At 46.2% G+C, this 17,369-nt stretch overlaps 1 protein-coding gene across 3 annotated transcripts in view; it reads left to right on the top strand.

Moving 5' to 3' along the window:
• SRD5A1 (steroid 5 alpha-reductase 1) overlaps nucleotides 1-9,221 on the top strand; it is a 28,325-nt gene extending 19,104 nt beyond the window's left edge. For 2 of the 3 annotated variants that reach the window (XM_032279129.1, XM_032279130.1), the window contains exons 3-5: nucleotides 296-397; nucleotides 3,735-3,885; nucleotides 8,883-9,221. In XM_032279129.1, the coding sequence (XP_032135020.1) occupies nucleotides 296-397; nucleotides 3,735-3,885; nucleotides 8,883-8,949 (320 nt within the window). In that variant the 3' untranslated portion in view covers nucleotides 8,950-9,221. Of the gene's footprint in view, nucleotides 1-295; nucleotides 398-2,781; nucleotides 2,887-3,734; nucleotides 3,886-8,882 lie in introns of all 3 variants that reach the window. The other variant, XM_032279128.1, reaches the window with a different exon arrangement.
• Nucleotides 9,222-17,369: the final 8,148 nt, after the last annotated feature.

Here is a 17,369-nt window from a genome sequence, read left to right as displayed (position 1 = left end):
CTTGTGCCCAAGTCAGATTTCTATCCATACCCGTCATCCTGAAATCACAGATTGTGACGATCAGGTCCAAGTATTCTGAATACATTAGATAATTTATTTGCATTATTCGAAAAAGCCCTCCTTAGCTTACCTGACAATAGTGTTTAGTGGTTTTTACTACTAGTTATGGCTAATACGTTGCACTAACAATGGTAATATGAAGGGTTACAATAATACTGTTCAGGCAGGCTGGGGCTCATAGTGGAATTTTATGGTTTATTAGCCATAATCGTCTTGCAATTTTTTTTTCCTTCAGGTTTTGGCTTGTGGTTAATGGGCATGTTGATAAACATCCATTCAGATCATATCCTAAGGAATCTCAGAAAACCAGGAGACACTGGATACAAAATACCAAGGGGTACGTACTGAAAGTGAAGAATTTATGTGAAAGTTGAGTGGCATGGTGCCTTACTATTTCAGGGTTGCCAGCTCTGAGAAGTAGTATAGTATTTATTAGCTATAAGTTTTCAGTGTAAGTTATCATTATTAATAACAAGTGCTATCATTATTGTCTTATTAGAATAACAAAAAACAAATCTGGCTAACTGAACAGTTATTACAGCAGAAACTCCAGTTATATCTGTGCTTGGAAAGAGAGAATGAGGAAGAATTTAAGGTTTACGAGGAGTGTCTGACACTTCTGTTTCTAGCATTATAATGGAATAGATACTTTAACCTTCCTCTGAAAACAGTTTAAAATGTTGGAATTATTTGAAAATCTTTTTAAATGCATCAGTATACTATCAAGAAAGGAAGTCATCATCAGAGAACAAGATCTAAGTGAATAGTAGAATCACATGAGGTCAGGAGTTCAAGACCAGCCTGGCCAATGTGGCAAAACCCTGTTCCTACTAAAAACACAAAACACAAAAATTAACTGGCCATCGTGGTGCGCACTTGTAGTCTCAGCTACTTGTGAGGCTGAGGCACAAGAAACGCTTGAGCCTGGGAGGCATGGGGTGCAGTGAGCCGAGATCGCACCACTGCACTCCAGCATGGGCGACAAAGTGAGACTCCATCTCAAAAAAATTAAAAATAAAAATAAAATGTGAATGGAGCAGTTGCAGGGTCTATACCCATCAGCTAAAGAACACCTGTGACAAACCCACAGTCTATAAACTCAGCTTATTCCTGTCGCAGTAAAGGGAGACCCCTCCGTGCTGTGTTTTCTCACCACGCACAGCCTCCTTCCTGCAGCAAGTAATCACCCTAGCTTCCCAACAGCCCATGGCCATCAGTGGCATCTCTGAAAATAGACAGGCCAAAGGAGATGCAGAAGCTTGGCTGTGACTCCTAGGCAGCAGGAGGTGATGCCAGGCGCCAGTGCAGATGACATGGGACACAGAAGACTTACTTTAGGAAGAAAATGCTTCTAAAATTCTTAATTTCTCCTATCCAAGTACTAACCAGGCTCGACCTTGCTTAGCTTCCAAGATCAGACAAGATATGATGTTCATAGTCCATTCCTTGTTTCTAATCATTAAATTAAAAGTCCCACAAGACCAAAACAAACACCACAGAAGCATGTTAGAAGATGGAAATGAAAAAGCAAAGGATACGAATCCTACACTGGGTTGATATGAATGGCTATGACTACTTACAGCCAAGTAGTAGAGAGCCCAATATTGCAAACATCTATACACCCCACCTTCCTTAAATAAGAAAAAGTAAAACACTTTGCTGTCTTGGGCTCAGCAAAACCATTTTCTTTCTTTTTAAAAAGTAGACCATCTCAGGCTGGGCACCATGAGTCACATCTGTAATCCCAGCACTTTGGGAGGCCGAGGCAGGTGGATCACTTGAGGTCAAAAATTCCAGACCAGTGTAGCCAACATGGTGAAACCCCCTCTCTACTAAAAATACAAAACTTTGCCAGGCATGGTGGCACATGCCATGTGCCACTTGAATGTGGTAGGTGGAGATTGCAGTGAGCTGAGATCATGCCACTGCACTCCAGCCTGGGTGACAGAGCAAGACTCTATTTCCAAAAAAAAGGTAGACCATCTCAGCTCCAGCCAAAGCACTCATGCATGTAAGCTGCAGCGTGCTCAGTGATGCAGTCTCCACCCTCTGCTACGACATTTGTTGAAATTGGTATTATGACTTAGAGTATAATGGTTTGTCGTTTTGTGGTTGTCGTTGTTTAAGACAGAGTCTAGCTGTTACCCAGGTTGGAGTGCAGTGGCACAATCTCAGCTCACTGCAACCTCCACCTCCTGGGTTCAAGTGATTCTTGTAGCTGGGACTACAGGTGTGCACCATCACACCTGGCTAATATTTGTATTTTCGGTAGAGACAAGGTTTCACCATGTTGGCCAGGCTGGTCTCAAACTCCTGACCTCACATGATCCACCTGCTTCAGCCTCCCAAAGGTCTGGGATTACAGGCATGAGCCACTGTGCCTGGCCTAAATTTTTTTTTAGATGCTCTGTCTTTATATGCCTTCAGCATTTTCTTTTTTTTTTTTTTTTCTTGAGACAGAGTTTCGGCTGGAGTGCAATGGCGCAATCTCGGCTCACCGCAACCTCCGCCTCCCGGGTTCAGGCAATTCTCCTGCCCCAGCCTCCTGAGTCGCTGGGATTACAGGCACACGCCACCATGCCCAGCTAACTTTTTGTAGTTTTAGTAGAGACGGGGTTTCACCATGTTGACCAGGATGGTCTCGATCTCTTGACCTCGTGATCCACCCGCCTCGGCCTCCCACAGTGCTGGGATTACAGGCTTGAGCCGCCGCGCCCGGCCTATTTTCTCAGCTCTGCAGACACAGTGCCCAATTAGAACCCCTGGCGCAGACCACACCAGGCCTCTCTAGAACACACTTGAGTGGCACAAAGCTACAGCCTAAGGGTGAGTCCCACGGAGGGGCCTCCTGCCCTCCCCCTTTGCTGGGACCCCTCTCCCACCCCTCCTCTGGTCCTTGGAGTGTACCAGCCGTTGCTCTCTGCCTCAGGTCCTGTGCTGCATCTCTTCCCTGGCCTGGAGCACTCCTGAGAGCACCCCCAATACCTGCCAGCCTGGCCCTCACCTGCAAGCCCTGAATTGACCCTCACCTTCCCTGTGAGGCCTGTTCCCAGCCACCCTGTGATGGTGACCTCCTTCACCCCATCCCAGCTCTGGGCCCCCCTCTTCTCTGCCTCTCGCTGCTCCTCCCCTCCACGTGCTACGTGCTCTCCTTGTTCATGACACTGGAGTTTGTGGTTCTAGATGTGGGGAGGGGTCCGTCCAAGTGCCTGGGCAGGGCCTGGCCCGTAATACTGACTCAGTGCATTTGTGAAGATGTGATGAATGAATGAATGGATCTGTGCTTGAAAATGAATATCTTCATCACTCATTGTTCAAGGGTTCTACCTAGGTCCGTTTTATGTGGCTAGTTCGTTGTCAGTTGTTACACTGTATTCTCTGTGCTTGCATGATTCATCAGCAGGTGCATGGTTTATTGGCATTTTCCACTGTAACTGTACGTGTGTATATTCACGTAGATGGGTATTGATATAGATATGTAGTTGACGATCAGAAGTCATGATATAAATTAGTAGACCACGTAACACTGAATATGTCTAATTGCTGAACGTTCTCTAAGGGTATATTTTTCCGTTCTTGATGTTATGTTCTCCAGGTAAGTATTCACTAGCATCTCTGAAGTCAGTATTTCATTTTGTGGTAAATGCACTACCTTGGTCTGTGTTTTCTTCTAGGAGGCTTATTCGAATACGTAACTGCGGCCAACTATTTTGGAGAAATCGTGGAGTGGGGGGGCTACGCTCTGGCCAGCTGGTCCGTTGAAGGCGCGGCTTTTGCTTTCTTCACATTTTGCTTTTTATGTGGTAGAGCAAAAGGGCATCATCAGTAAGTTTTAAAACACTTTTCCTATTTATAATTTGTTCTTTGACTATGTTATTACTATTTTCAGGCTAGATTTTTGAAGAGTTAATTTAAATTGCTGAATCCCAGGTTATTCTGTGCTTTCGCCAAAAAAGTACAAAACCAAACCAATAGCTGTAGAATCACCCAGCTCTAAGGGGTGGTCAGATCCACAGCCACACAGTTGTTCTCTATACCACGTCCTTAGCCTCTGAATGGCCATTGCTGGAGTCAAGTTAGACACCAAGCAGAGGACTCGGGGTTCTGAATGAGAAAAGGCTGAATGAAACAGAACCCTGGCCGAGCAATAGCCAACAGCCGGATTGTGAATGCCGCAGGTCGAGGAAGTCCTGAAGAGGAAGGTGAATCCCAGAGTCAGCCGACACTGGCAGAACTCGGGCACACAGGAGCTCTTTAGCTGTGTGGTGGCTTAGGCCATGGCTCTAAACCCGGGGTCCTTGATGGGCTACAGAGGCTCTGTGCACCCCCTAGAATGACATCATTTTCCAGAGAGCAGGTCCTTGGCTTTTATGTGATCCCCCAAAGTGCTTGCGAGCCATTTGACCAACAAACTCATAAAGAAACCAAAGGGGCCGGGTGCAGTGGCTCACGCCTGTAATCCCAGCACTTTGGGAAGCCAAGGCAGGCAGATTACTTGACGTCAGGAGTTCAAGACTAGCCTGGCCGACATGGTGACACCCTGCTATACTAAAAATACAAAAAATTAGCCAGGCATTATGGCAGGTGCCTATAATCCGAGCTACTCGGGAGGCTGAGGCAGGAGAATCACTTGAACCCTGGAGGTGGAGGTTGCAGTTACCCTATATTGCGCCACTGCACTCCAGCCTGGGCAATAGAGCAAGACTCAGTTTCAAAAAAAAAGAAATCAAAGGATGTCAAGGCTGAAGTAAATTTAGAGAACATCTTTCTAATCCAGTGAATGAGGAAACTGAGGTTCAAGGAGCAGGAGTAGAGTCTGAGGCCAGCCAGGAACCCTGTCTCATTGTCGGAAAGAGATCTCAGCAGCAGCACGGGACCTTTACCTGCCCTGACGTAGGCGCGTGTCCCTGACAATAAATGATGGAGACTGAGCTTAGCAAGCAGCCAGCCTGGTTTGCGCCTTTACCATGTCCCCTGAGCCACCCGCATCATCCACTCAAAACAACTCATCGAAACCTCCAATGCTGCTGATGCTACGAGGTGTGCAGAAATGTATAATGCTGTCCTACTTCATGGAGTTTACCGTTTCGTTTGAGGCTGAGGATAGAGAGAAAAAGCTAAAAGAAGAGTAGATTGATATCATGGGATGGTGAGAAAAGTACCTAGGTGTGCGTCCCAGCCTCACCATGTGTTTGCAGATGCAAAGGGCGATTATTGGAGATAAGAAGAAGAAAGGTCAGATCTGAAGTATCTCTTTGTCTAATTTTTTTTTTTTAAGATAGTGTCTTGCTCTGTCACCCAGTCTGGAGTGCAGTAGCACAATCTCAGCTCACTGCCACCTCTACCTTCCAGGCTCAAGCTGTCTTCCCACTTCAGCCTCCCAAGTAGCTGGGATCATAGGCACACACCACCATGCCTGGCTAATTTTTTATATTTTTTGTAGACTTGAGGTCTCACTATATTGCCCAAGCTGGTCTTGAACTCCTGGACTCAAGCAGTCCTCACACCCCAGCCTCCCAAAGTGCTAGGATTAGAGGCATGAGCCAACATGGCTGGTAGCCTTTTTGTCTAACATTTGAAGAAGTGATCACGTAAATGCAAGAGCTGATGAGATCTCTAAGAGCGGCGCCCTTCATTCTTTCGAGACACTCCATCATGCCAGTGGCCTGGTAGTTTCACGCATAGACAGTGAGGAGAGAGCGAGATCAGAGAGCCACAACCTACCTAAATCCCAGAGCTGCTGAGACAAACAGAGGGGTCTGCAGAATATGAGCAAGTGCCGAAGGCAGAGAGGGTTTGAGAAGGAGGCTCGATGCCAGGCGTGGCAGAAAACACTGAGGGCCAGGACTGGGCCTTCTGTGCTGGGAACTGTGCCTGCCGAAAGGTTACATAGGAGTCCTAAGCCCTAGTACCTGTGAAAGCAACTTTATGGGGAATGTAATTAGTTGAGATGAGGTGGAGCAGAGTGGGCCTAATCCGGTATGACTAATGTCCTTCTGAGAAAGGGGAACGTGGACGCAGACATACACAAAGGGAAACACCAGATGATCAGTGGGAAGATCCATGGGAAGGTGGACACAGAGGCAGTGGTGATGCGGGAACATGTGGCGCCACCAGAGCTGGGGAAGACGGGACGGGAACCTCCCCTGAACCTTCGGAGGGAGTGCAGCCCTGCCGCCGTCATGATTTCCAACTTCTGGCCTCCAGAACTGGGAGAGAATCAGTGGCTGTTACTGTAAGCCGCCCAGCGTGTGGTAGCTTTGTTCCAGCAGCTGCAGGGAGCCGATACACCAGCCTTCCGGCCATTTAAAATTGACTAGGAAAGGAAGGGCAGAGGAGTATGATTTGTGAAGCCTTCTCTTCTGTCCTCCGCCAGGTGACTTTGTCCCAGGTTTGGTTGAAATACTATGTTACCACTCTAAATACACATTCCAGAGTCTGACTGCCTCCGCTGTGCCCCGCCTCCCCCCAGGAGGCCTGGGCCGCACTTCCAGGTGAAGACGCCGTTCTTTTACATCCCTAATATTTGGTGCGAAGAGGCAAGCAGTGGCTCATTTCTAATAATAAAAACAAATGAGATAACGCTGACTTTAAGAAAACATGGATCAGAGCAAGATTGAACAAGGCCATACCAGGTCAATGGTAGAGATATTTTCTCAAATGAAAACAGGAAAACCCCTCTCAGTATTTGAATATGAAACATATAGAAATGGAAAATAAACAAGTCAGTTATCTAAATGAAAGTCTTTGCTAATGAAAACCCAGAGATGTTCTTTGCAGAAGAATTCCTGAGTTGAAAGAGCTCTTTGTCATTCGTTTGCTACTTAAATTGGTGTCAGTGTGAAACTAGTTTTAAGTCCGGAAGAATTAATCAATTCAGTTTTGCAGAAGAATGTTCAGAAATGAAGGACTTACAAGCTGCAAATAAAATAAAAACTACTTTTTAAAAAATATTTTCATAAACCCAACAAATTAAGCCATCAAGGAAGCATATTCCAAAATAATACATGCTAAGGAGCTATTCCTTCCACTCCATTTGATTATAATGTTCTAAAAACAATATTGTATTACAATGAAATTCTTTCTATATTGCGAAACTCTGTCTCAAAAAAAAAAAAAAAGAAATTCTTTCTATAATAATTAGTGTTTAAATTTATAAATGATTGCATTGATAGTTAAACTCCAGGTCAGGAACAGTCAGCCAGCCATGCTGGGTTGCTAACAAATATTCTCTTTAAGGGCAAAATTTAAAGGTATTCTAAGGAGTGAGAAATATTTAATCATTTAACAAGAAATAATTTATTTCTATATAATGGTTTCTGTGAAATACATTTAACCTCTTCAGCCAACATCCCTTCGTTGTGTGAGAACATCCTGACCTCACACGTGTTCTCTCTGTTGTCACGGAGCCCAGCCTCGCTGCCCAGCCTGGGGAGGGCGTCTTTTGGGGGTCCTGCAGCTGTCCTGTGTCTCCTGTGTCCTGCCTGCCCTCTTGTGTTTGTCCATTTTAGGCTCTCCTGCTGTTGTGTACTCTGCCCTTGCCTTTTCAGGCCAGGGTACCCATCTTCCACAGGCAGATTCTGGGAGAGAGGAGCTCACCTCCTGTGTCCCTGTGTGGTGCCCTGTCCCGCTGGACCGTGGGGAAGCTTTTCGGCACGCGCAGGTGGTAGCTGGCCTGGATCCCAGCAGGCCTGTGGAAACCTTCAGCACCTAACCAGCGAACATGTTTGCAACACACTTCTGCAGGTTTCACACCAGCTGGTAGGCTTGGCCACATTGTGTGATGGGCACTCTCGGGTCCATGCACCACCACTGAGCCACACAGCTGGAAAGGCTGCAGTCTTGAAGCCTCGTGCCAGGGGAAGTGACGCTTGACCCAGAATCCTGACCAACTTCTTAGAATTGTTCCTATTACATGCCTTTCTGGGGACACAGAACATACTAAAGTAAACATGGCAGCCCAGTATGTTCTCATTCTCTATTTGTGGATTCTGGTGTTAAACTTAGAACTAAGACAAGCAACTCACTCTGTTTCTCATCCTCATCTGTTTCTACCACATTAACAAAGAGCTAATTGCTTTCTATCATTATTTTTAGTCTGTTGTTTAATCTTTCTCTGTGTGTTTATAGAAAGTCTCTTTCTATGACCATTTATCCGTCCTGTCAAACTATTTTTAATTTTTACTCCACTTAGTTGCCACCTTTCCCAACTATTACCCCCAAAACAAATGAGCATGCCTTTGTTCATATAATTTATATCAAAACGGAAAATACTGTTTGTTTCGAGCACAGGGCCGAATTGTGGACAATGCCATATTGCATTTCCCCAGATTTCACTGAATCCTTGCTCAGAGATGTTCAGGAGCCCCCTGGCATGTGCTGGGTGCCCACTCTGCACACCCCGGGCTGGGCCAGTAGTTCTCGACTACAGGCTGGAGAAAACTGCTAGAGTCACCAGCAGAGGTTCAGGAAGCACCTACTTGGTCCTGCCCCTCCTCCAGCCTGCATGCTTTCCCCGGGGGCTGAAAAGATAGCCCCACAATGTGCTGATGAGTATTTTCATCAAATGTCAGTACTTTTCCTTCCAGATAGAAAGGTGAATTCTATGGGCTACTTTTTCCAAATCATACTTTATGATTAGACATGTTTAATTCTTCATGATATAGGCAAAATTAAACTAAGGGTATGAAATGCCAAAATTTTTGTTACTACATTTTAAAAACTCAGTATTTTACAATGAATAATTGTCACTTTTGTTAGCATCTGTTAAATGTTTAAGTGACAGAATTATTTCCTTTTTTAATGTTTTTTCTTATTTTTAGGTGGTACCTCCAGAACTTCGAAGAGTATCCAAAGTTCAGAAAAATTCTAATTCCATTTTTGTTTTAAGTGCATTTTCAATGAAATTATTGTCAACTTGAAGCTTTTCAATGCATTTATCTAGGGACTTTATAACTAAGTCACATCTTTGAAATTTTCCTGCTAATTCATCATTTTCAAGATGTCCTCTAGGAATTTTTTCCTAGTAGTTTTGCAAGCTATCTAAAAAGTAGCTAAATAAGCTGAAACGGGGCCGGGTGCAGTGGCTCACGCCTCTAATCCCAGCACTTTGGGAGGCCGAGGCGGGTGGATCACAAGGTCAGGAGTTCAAGACCAGCCTGGCCAAGATGGTGAAACCCCATCTCTACTAAAAAAAGAAAATAAAAAAATTAGCTGGGCGAGATGGCCAATGCCTGTAATCCCAGCTACTCAGGAGGCTGAGGCAGAGAATTGCTTGAACCCGGGAAGGGGAGGTTGTAGTGAGCTCAGATTGAGCCACCACACTCCAGCCTGGGCAACAGAGTGAGACGCCATGTTGGAGGAAAAAAATAGAAAAAAAAAAAAAAAAAGCCAGGCGCAGTGGCTCACAGCTGTAATCCCAGCACTTTGGGAGGCCAGGGCAGGCAGATCATGATATCAGGAGTTCAAGTCCAGTCTGGCCAACATAGTGAAACGCCATCTCTACTAAAAATACAAAAAAAATTAGCCGGGTGTGTTGGTGTGCACCTGTAATCCCAGCTACTTGGGAGGCTGAGGCAGGAGAATCGTGTGAACCCAGGCGGTGGAGGTTGCAGTGAGCTGAGATCGCACCATTGCACTCCAGCCCAGGCGGCAATGCAAGACTCCATCTCAAAAAAAAAAAAAAAAAAAAAAAAAAACACAAAAAATGGAGATTGAAGTATCCCACCATATAACAGGTCAGAATTTCAAACTCCGGGTAAAAACTGCTGACATTTTTTCTAATTTCAAATTTACCTCTTTGGCTACCTCTTGCCACATGTGTATGAGACTAGAATTTACCACTGTCTTATTAAAGAGCAACAAATGTCACGATCCCTTCTATAGCCCCTACAATGCTCCCTTCAAGGTCAACAGCAGTGTTGCCTCCCAACTCCATAGGGCTGAGATCTGTCTTGGAGCCTGGAGGCCACAGAGGTCTGGGGTAGCCATTGTGCATTCATGGCCTGAGAAGAACTTCCAGCCTTCAGGCCAGGTGCTGTATGTAAATGGAGAACTTGGGGATAGAGGAGGAAGCTCCACGCAGTCCTTCCAAGGCTGAGCAAAGGCATCTGGACTTGTTCCAACCCAGCCCACCAGGTGACATCATCAGGCAGGGAGGGGTGCTGGTGGTGGCTCCTAGGGAGTGAGCTGCAGTTCCCGTTGGAGGGGCTCCTGGGTCCTTAGCAGGCACCTTTAGGCCATGGGTCACTCACCATGCGCCATCAATATGCTCTGGTCTCGAGTGGTTTCTCTTTGTCCTCTACTCTAGAGCTAGCTTTTTGTTCTGTTGCCTGCATGTGGACATAGTAGAGATTATTGTCTGTGAAATTTTTCCTTTGTGGATTTTGAGTTTTCTCTCATAAAGAATGATCACCTTCTGTAAATTAACAAGACCAATTTTTAAGATTTATCCTGTTCTTTGTTAATTGAAACATAATAATTATGTTGTTAAAATTCTCAACAGCCTTTTTTTTGTCTTCTGTAGCTAATCTTCCTTCTAATAATTTTTGCTTTCTGTTTTGCTGTTATGGCTTTGAAAGCTTTCCCCTCAGCCTGTAGGTGTTATACAGTAATCTTCCTGTGGAATGCTTCATGACTTAAATTCTACTTGGATCAAAACATTGCCAGACTACTTTTTATCTTGATGAATTCATCTGTCATTTCTTTGCCTTATCCTCTCATCTGAAGTTTTTAAATGCCATTTGTTTTCGCTGTCTTTAAAAACATAATAAATAGACTTTGCCATTTAATAAGGTAGCTCAAATTCTTTTACTGATTGTTACATTGAAACATTCTTTCATTGTGTTTTCTGTTTTTATTTGTTTCTTTGCCACTACTGTTTATTATCTACAGTGATTTGGAAAGGGGATTTCCTTTAAAACAAACTTACTGGGAACGGCTTTTATGATTTTAAAAGTAGCCTTGAGAGCTTCCAGTTAAATCTGATGAGCTGAACATACACCTTTCCTTCTCCACTCCCTATCCTGACCCCAGTTGAAATCACCTCAAAGGAATTTAAGTAGGGGAGTAGCCCCATAAAGTGAGAGAAAGTCATCGCTGCAGGCAGACCACAGCCCGGGTCGAAATGGGCCTGATGCAGCAGGGCAGAGGGCCATGGCGCACTGCTGAGACTGTGGGTCCTCACACCTGGGTTGACAGAGGGCGGAAGGGAAATGAGCACCTCAAAATAAGACCAGCTAAACATGGGGCACACAGCAGACAGCAGTGTCCTCTGCACTCCCACTCCCCACGGAGAACATGGAGAGCCCAGAAATGAGTGACGTGCCCATTGCTGGGGAAGAGAAAGGTGGGCTGAGGAGACGGCCTCTCCTAACACAAAAATTAACTCATTGGGGAAAAGCACAGCAACGAGGTATTGGCATCCCAGGAAACAAAATGAAGTCTCCACATTTTGGTCTTTAGGGATCCTATCCCATAATGGCTGGTCACCTCCTGCCTCATGCTGCCAGGAAGCCAGGCGGGGGCATGGGGCTGCCACGATTACAGCTCCCGCTCAGCCTTTCTGGTCCTTTTTAGAAAATGTGAACCAGAGAACAAGAAGCACCAGATACTTAGAAAAATCTGCATCATAAAAGAGCAATGAATGCCTCTCAAGAAAACATGATTCTAGGAACCAAAGGGAATTTTTAAAAAGAAATTGTACTTCAGGGAGATTCAGCATCCACAGGGGAATGGACATCACTTACTATGGGACGTCGCATGCTGGAATACTACTCAGCAATGTGAAGGAACGGACTGTTGATGAATATTTATAAATCACATATCTGATAAAGGTGTTAATATTCATAATATGTAAAGAACTCTCAAAATTCAAAAATAAAGCAAGTTTTTTAAATGGGCAAATGATCGGACACATCACTAAATAATACATACAAGTGGCAAATAAGTACATGCAAAGATGCTTAATGTCTTTGGTCACTCTGAGGAAACATTAATAAGATATCAGTACGCATCTATCAGCCTTTCACAGAACTCTGATTTGAATGTTGAAATCTAAAAATTCATTCTGTTGAACAGTAAGCTGAGGCACAAATAAATTTTAAAGAATTTATTTGATCAAACAATGATTTATGAATTGGGCAGCTCCAAACCAGATGTGGTTCAGGAGCTCCACTGGGGGAAGCGCAGGGAAGGCTTTCATAGGACAGGTGCAGAGTCTGTGACCCCAGCTACACGTGCCTCATTTGATCTGTTCCCTTGGAAGGTCCCTGGTTATATAGGTTTGTTGCTTGCTCTGGTCAGTTGAGTTTAAATCCTGTTTTTCTTCAATACAGGCATTTACAACAAATAGCTCAAGTTGAGTTCCACTTGTTTGCAAAGCAAGCGAGGTTTAGGTCATTTATGAGGCCTAACTCTTTTTGTCTGCCCAGGGATTCTTCAGGTCTGGTCTCCATTTTAATTTACTTTAACATTTCTACATAGGATAGTCCCCAAAATGCCAACATTTTCCCAGTAACACTCGTAAGCCATAGCTTATTTTCCTCCATTAAATATTGTTACATTTACTTCAGATAGTTGAAAACCCCTTAAAAACTACACGTTTGCTCGAAAGGCTGTTCTTCAGTTAAAGTTCAAACCTGTTTGACCAGAGAAAAGCAAAGATTGTTAACTAAGACTATGATTATGTTAGTCTATTTTCATGCTGCTGATAAAGACATACCTGTGACTGGGTAATTCATAAGGAAAAAGAGGTTTAACTGACTCATGATTCCACATGGCTGGGGAGGCCTCACCATCATGCTGGAAGACATGTCTGACATGGCAGCAGGCAGGAGAATAAGAGCCAAGCGAAAGTGGAAACCCCCTATAAAACCATGTGATCTCATGAGGCTTATTCACTACCATGAGAACAGTATGGGCGAACCACCCTGTGATTCAATTATCTCCCACTAGGTCCCTCCTGCAACAGGTGGGAATTGTGGGAGCTACAATTCGAGATCTGGGTGGAGACACAGCCAAACTATATCAACCATCTTTTTTTTTTCACTTGTGAATGTAAAACTTTTTTAATATTTACTAATTAAATATTATAAATGCACATAGTGTATTCTATAGCATCCAGGTTTACTTTTTTTTTTTTTTAAAGGAAACTGTAAGTTACACTGTGGTTAAGACTTGTATCTTCACCCTTGAAAAAGCCCACATTCTATCACAGCAATGTATGGTCAAACTTAACAGCCCTAATTGTTAAACACTTGGATCAAGTCAAACAGTTTTCTGTTTGCTTGTTTGTTTTTTGACGGAGTCGTGCTCTGTGACCTGGAGTGCAGTGGTGCTATCTCAGCTCACTACAACCTCCCCTTCCCGGGTTCAAGCAATTCTCCCTCAGCTACAGGCATGCGCCACCACACCCAGCTAATTTTTGTATTTGTAGTAGAGATGGGGTTTCACCCTGTTGGTCAGGATGGTCTTGATTTCTTGACCCCGTATTCCGCCCTCCTCAGCATCCCAAAGTTCTGGGATTACAGGCGCGAGCCACTGCGCCCGGCTGTTATAACCAGTTTTATTGCAAAAGGACTCTGTAGACGTTGATCAATTCTAGTGCCTTCATCGCTACCCAACAAGTCATGAATATACAGAAACATGCATCATGAGAAGCAAGAAATATCACCCATGGCTCCTGCAAATTTGCAGCTGGTCACTCCTGAGCAGCAGTGCTCACATCACTGAGGTCTGTGGACGGTCACTCTTCGCATCCCTCCCGAGTGAAACATGGAATGACGAGCACAAACGCAGCATAGTATAAACAATTTCTTACAAAAGTCACTAACCAACGTATTTTATAGAATTTACTACAAAACGCCATAAAAACTGCCTTCACTTCAGCTCTCTCCGGGTATCCGGCGAGCCAGCTGGATGTCTTTGGGCACGACGGTGACTCAGCGTGAACGGCACCCAGGTTCGCATCTTCAAACAGACGCACCGGGTGCTTCTAAGCTCCTGCAGCTCACGATGCCTGCGCGGGGCAACCTCGGGTCGCTTTTGAAATCCTGCGCGATCTCCCGCACCTGCCTCGGCAGAGGCGGCTTCGGATGCGCTGCTGGCTGACTGCGGAGAACCAGGAGCGAGGAGGCTTCACCCGCCGGAGGGGGCCTTTCCTGGCGGCCTTCGTGGCCAGCTGTTGGTGGGGAGCGGGGTGGCGGGTGTGGAGGGGTGGCCTTTTCCGCGAGGACTTAGGAGCCGGCGGCTTGTTCATTCGGGCCGTTTTCTTTTCCGCAGCTCCAAAGTTGGGAAGAGCCGCGGTTTCCCAGCGAAAACCCGACGCTCCTCCAACGAACGACCAAACCGCTCTGCGCTGCAAAGACCTTGACTAATAAAAATTTAACCTTTTTTATTAATAAAATAATAAAAATAACTAAAAAAATCCAGCCTGAAAAACGATTTCATTCTACAAAAAGGCGTCTTTTCCAAATCGCAGTGAAAAAGACTTGAGTAATTCGCAGTTGTACTTTCTATTGCTTGCTGTAGAATTCCCTCCCAAAGCTGCTCTCCAGCACGCCACAACAGCATTTGTAGCATGTTATTACGGTAATGACAGTGCGACACTAATTATCTGATACATAGTAACAAGAGCAGGTCACTGATGGTCAGCATAGCAAACCACTCAGTTAATAAATGGTTGCCCACTGAGTGTTTACTTAAAACCTTGTTTCTTTCACCCACATAAAAATAAACAGCAGCCAGGAGGCTTCCCTAGTCAAATCCAGACAGCCGCCCTTCTTCCCATTTTCTGCAGGCAAGTCCTTTATGTTTAGAAACCTTACCTGCATGGCATGCTTATGCCACCATGAGCAAGAGGTCACCTGCAGCTCAGGAGCCTCCCATTCCCCAGGCTGATTGGGACTGCAGAGGCTGGAGAATGGGCACACAGGTGCTCACATTAGCAAGGGGAGGCTCACATTCCATTTCTTCTGGACAGCGCTGCACGACACTGTGGCCTGCTGGTGTACAGCAACCAGGTCCAGGCCATTTGCTACCATCCACCCTAAGACCTGGTAAGGGGCCTGGGATGCAGTCAGGGCTCAAAGCACACTTGCTAAACAACAACAACAAAATGACTCACATGTTGCAGAATTCTCACTCAAAGCAGAAAACCAAGGCACACAACAGGGAAACACAGCCAGGGGTGTGGATCCTGAAGAGACACCTGAAATGAGCATCCTGTATAGTAGAAAGGCTGGAAAGGCACTTGCCTGTGTCTGTTCCTGGTTGAAGGTCATTCAGATCCGTATCCCCAGACACAACTCGTCTCTGTATCTTCAGATCCATGACAGCCTCCTAACCCTGTGTCCTTGAAAGCAAATTAGTGGCTGCCCAAGGAGCCACTTCTGGATAAAAGCAACTTTCAAAGCCAAAGCCCCCCAGGCCAGTTTGGGGCCCCCACATCTGCATCTTCACTCACTCCGTTATTTGATCTTCTCAACGTGCTGGCTCAGAGCTGACCAGCCTCACCACTGATGAGGCAGGGTTATCTCTGGGTTCTGATGAAGCTCAAGACTGCCAAATAAATCATGACTCCAGAACCTGTAGCTTAACCCTGGTTAGGTATCCTGGGTTCCTCCAGCCTTCCTCTAATGTCGCCTCATGAGGGCCCTACGTCCGTTCCGGCTGCTGACAAAATATCATAAACTAGGTGGCTTATACACAATAGAAATTTATTGCCCACTGTTCTGGAGCCTGGAAAGTCCAAGTTCAAAATTCGGTGTCTGGTGAGGTCCCAGTTCCTGGTTCACAGGCGGCACTCCCTGTGCTCTCACCTGGAGAAGGGACCAGCCAGCTTTGTGGGTTTCTTTTGTAAGGACACAAACCCCATTCGTCCCTAATCATCTCCCAAAGGCCTCACCTCCCAACGCCATTGCACTGGGGGTTAGGTTTCAACATTTGAAACTGGAGGGGGTGGGGGTCGCAAACATTCAGACACTGCAGGCCCACTTGCTTTGCTTTTCCTATCCGAGCACGTGCCCCACCCCTGCCTGCAGTGGCCAGCCCTTAGGAACTCGGTGAGGGGGCTGTGCCACTGCCCACCATCACACTCCAGTCCCAGGCAAGGGGCTGCTCCCATGGAAATGGCCCTGCAGTGCTGGGGTGTGAAGCCTGTTCCTCAGGCAACCTGGGGATCTGGCGTCTCTCCAACCCATCAGGGCCAGTGGCCCCAAGCTCGCTCTGACCCCTGCCACCCTCCTCAGTGGTTTGGGGTTCTCAGGGAGCTCGCTGCACTCAAACACCCTGCCCCAGTCCTTGGCCTGGCATGTTGAGCCCCAGCCTTGCCACAGCACAGCTTCCTTCTGAGCTGCTCTTGGTGTCTGTGGGCACCAGTGGGTCCCCAGCCTGGGTCCCCTTCCCTTCCTCCTGTCCATGCTGGGGGTGGTATTGCTCTGAGGTGGCCACCCCAGGTGGGTATAGAGGCAAAAGCCCCAGCCCACAGTGCTCTCCTCAGCTTGTCCATGCCTCTTCCTTGCCCTGGGCCAGGGTCTGGACAGGAGCTCAGAACCCAGCATCTCCCTGCTGCAGCTTCCTCCTCCCTCCCACAGGACCCCAGGGCTCCCTGGGGCCGACATCTCTATTGGGCCTCCCTTGCCTAGCTAGAATTTCTTTCCAAGTTCTCTCTGACCTCAACCTCGTGGTTAAGCCTTGATGGTGGGCAGGGTACAGGAGAGGAGGCAGAACTGGCTTAGCAGGAAGGGCTTTAAATCAGTCAGTATTTCAGAAACGGTAGCCAGGCTACGATGGCCAGTTGCCTTACTTGTTTTAAACCAAGTGCTTTCCCATCAGCCCCCAGTGGTCCTCTGCCTTTATTGACTGAAAATCCCCTTCAACAATCCTAAAGACCCTCCCAGCTTGACTTGGCCCTCTCCCTACTGGAGACATCAAGGCTGCCGAGGCTTGCTTCTCTCTTTTCCTACCTTTTACCTGCGTCTGACTCAAACCACCTCTGTGCTGGGCTTCTCCCTCAGAGAGGACACTGTGCACGACTTCAGTCACCCAGCACTGACAGAACTTGGAAGTCAATAACCCATTTCTCTCCTTCCATCCAGACCCTGTCTGCTGTTATCTGTAGGAAGATCACAGCTAACTGCTATCACGACCAAAGCTAAAATCCAGAGAACAATAGTGGTACCCATCCCCTCCTTATCTCCATGGCCAGTGGCATGCATTTGTGCATGCAACAATATTTGCCAAGCACTTCTTATATGCCAAGCACAGCAAAGGGTGCTGAGGACAGTTGGGTGGACAAAGCAGTCCTGGCC

The sequence above is a fragment of the Sapajus apella genome, unplaced genomic scaffold, assembly GCF_009761245.1.
Source record: "Sapajus apella isolate SASKATOON/1434 unplaced genomic scaffold, GSC_monkey_1.0 scaffold11, whole genome shotgun sequence".
In the NCBI taxonomy this organism is placed as follows: Eukaryota; Metazoa; Chordata; class Mammalia; order Primates; family Cebidae; genus Sapajus; species Sapajus apella.
This window is presented reverse-complemented; position numbering and strand designations above follow the sequence as displayed.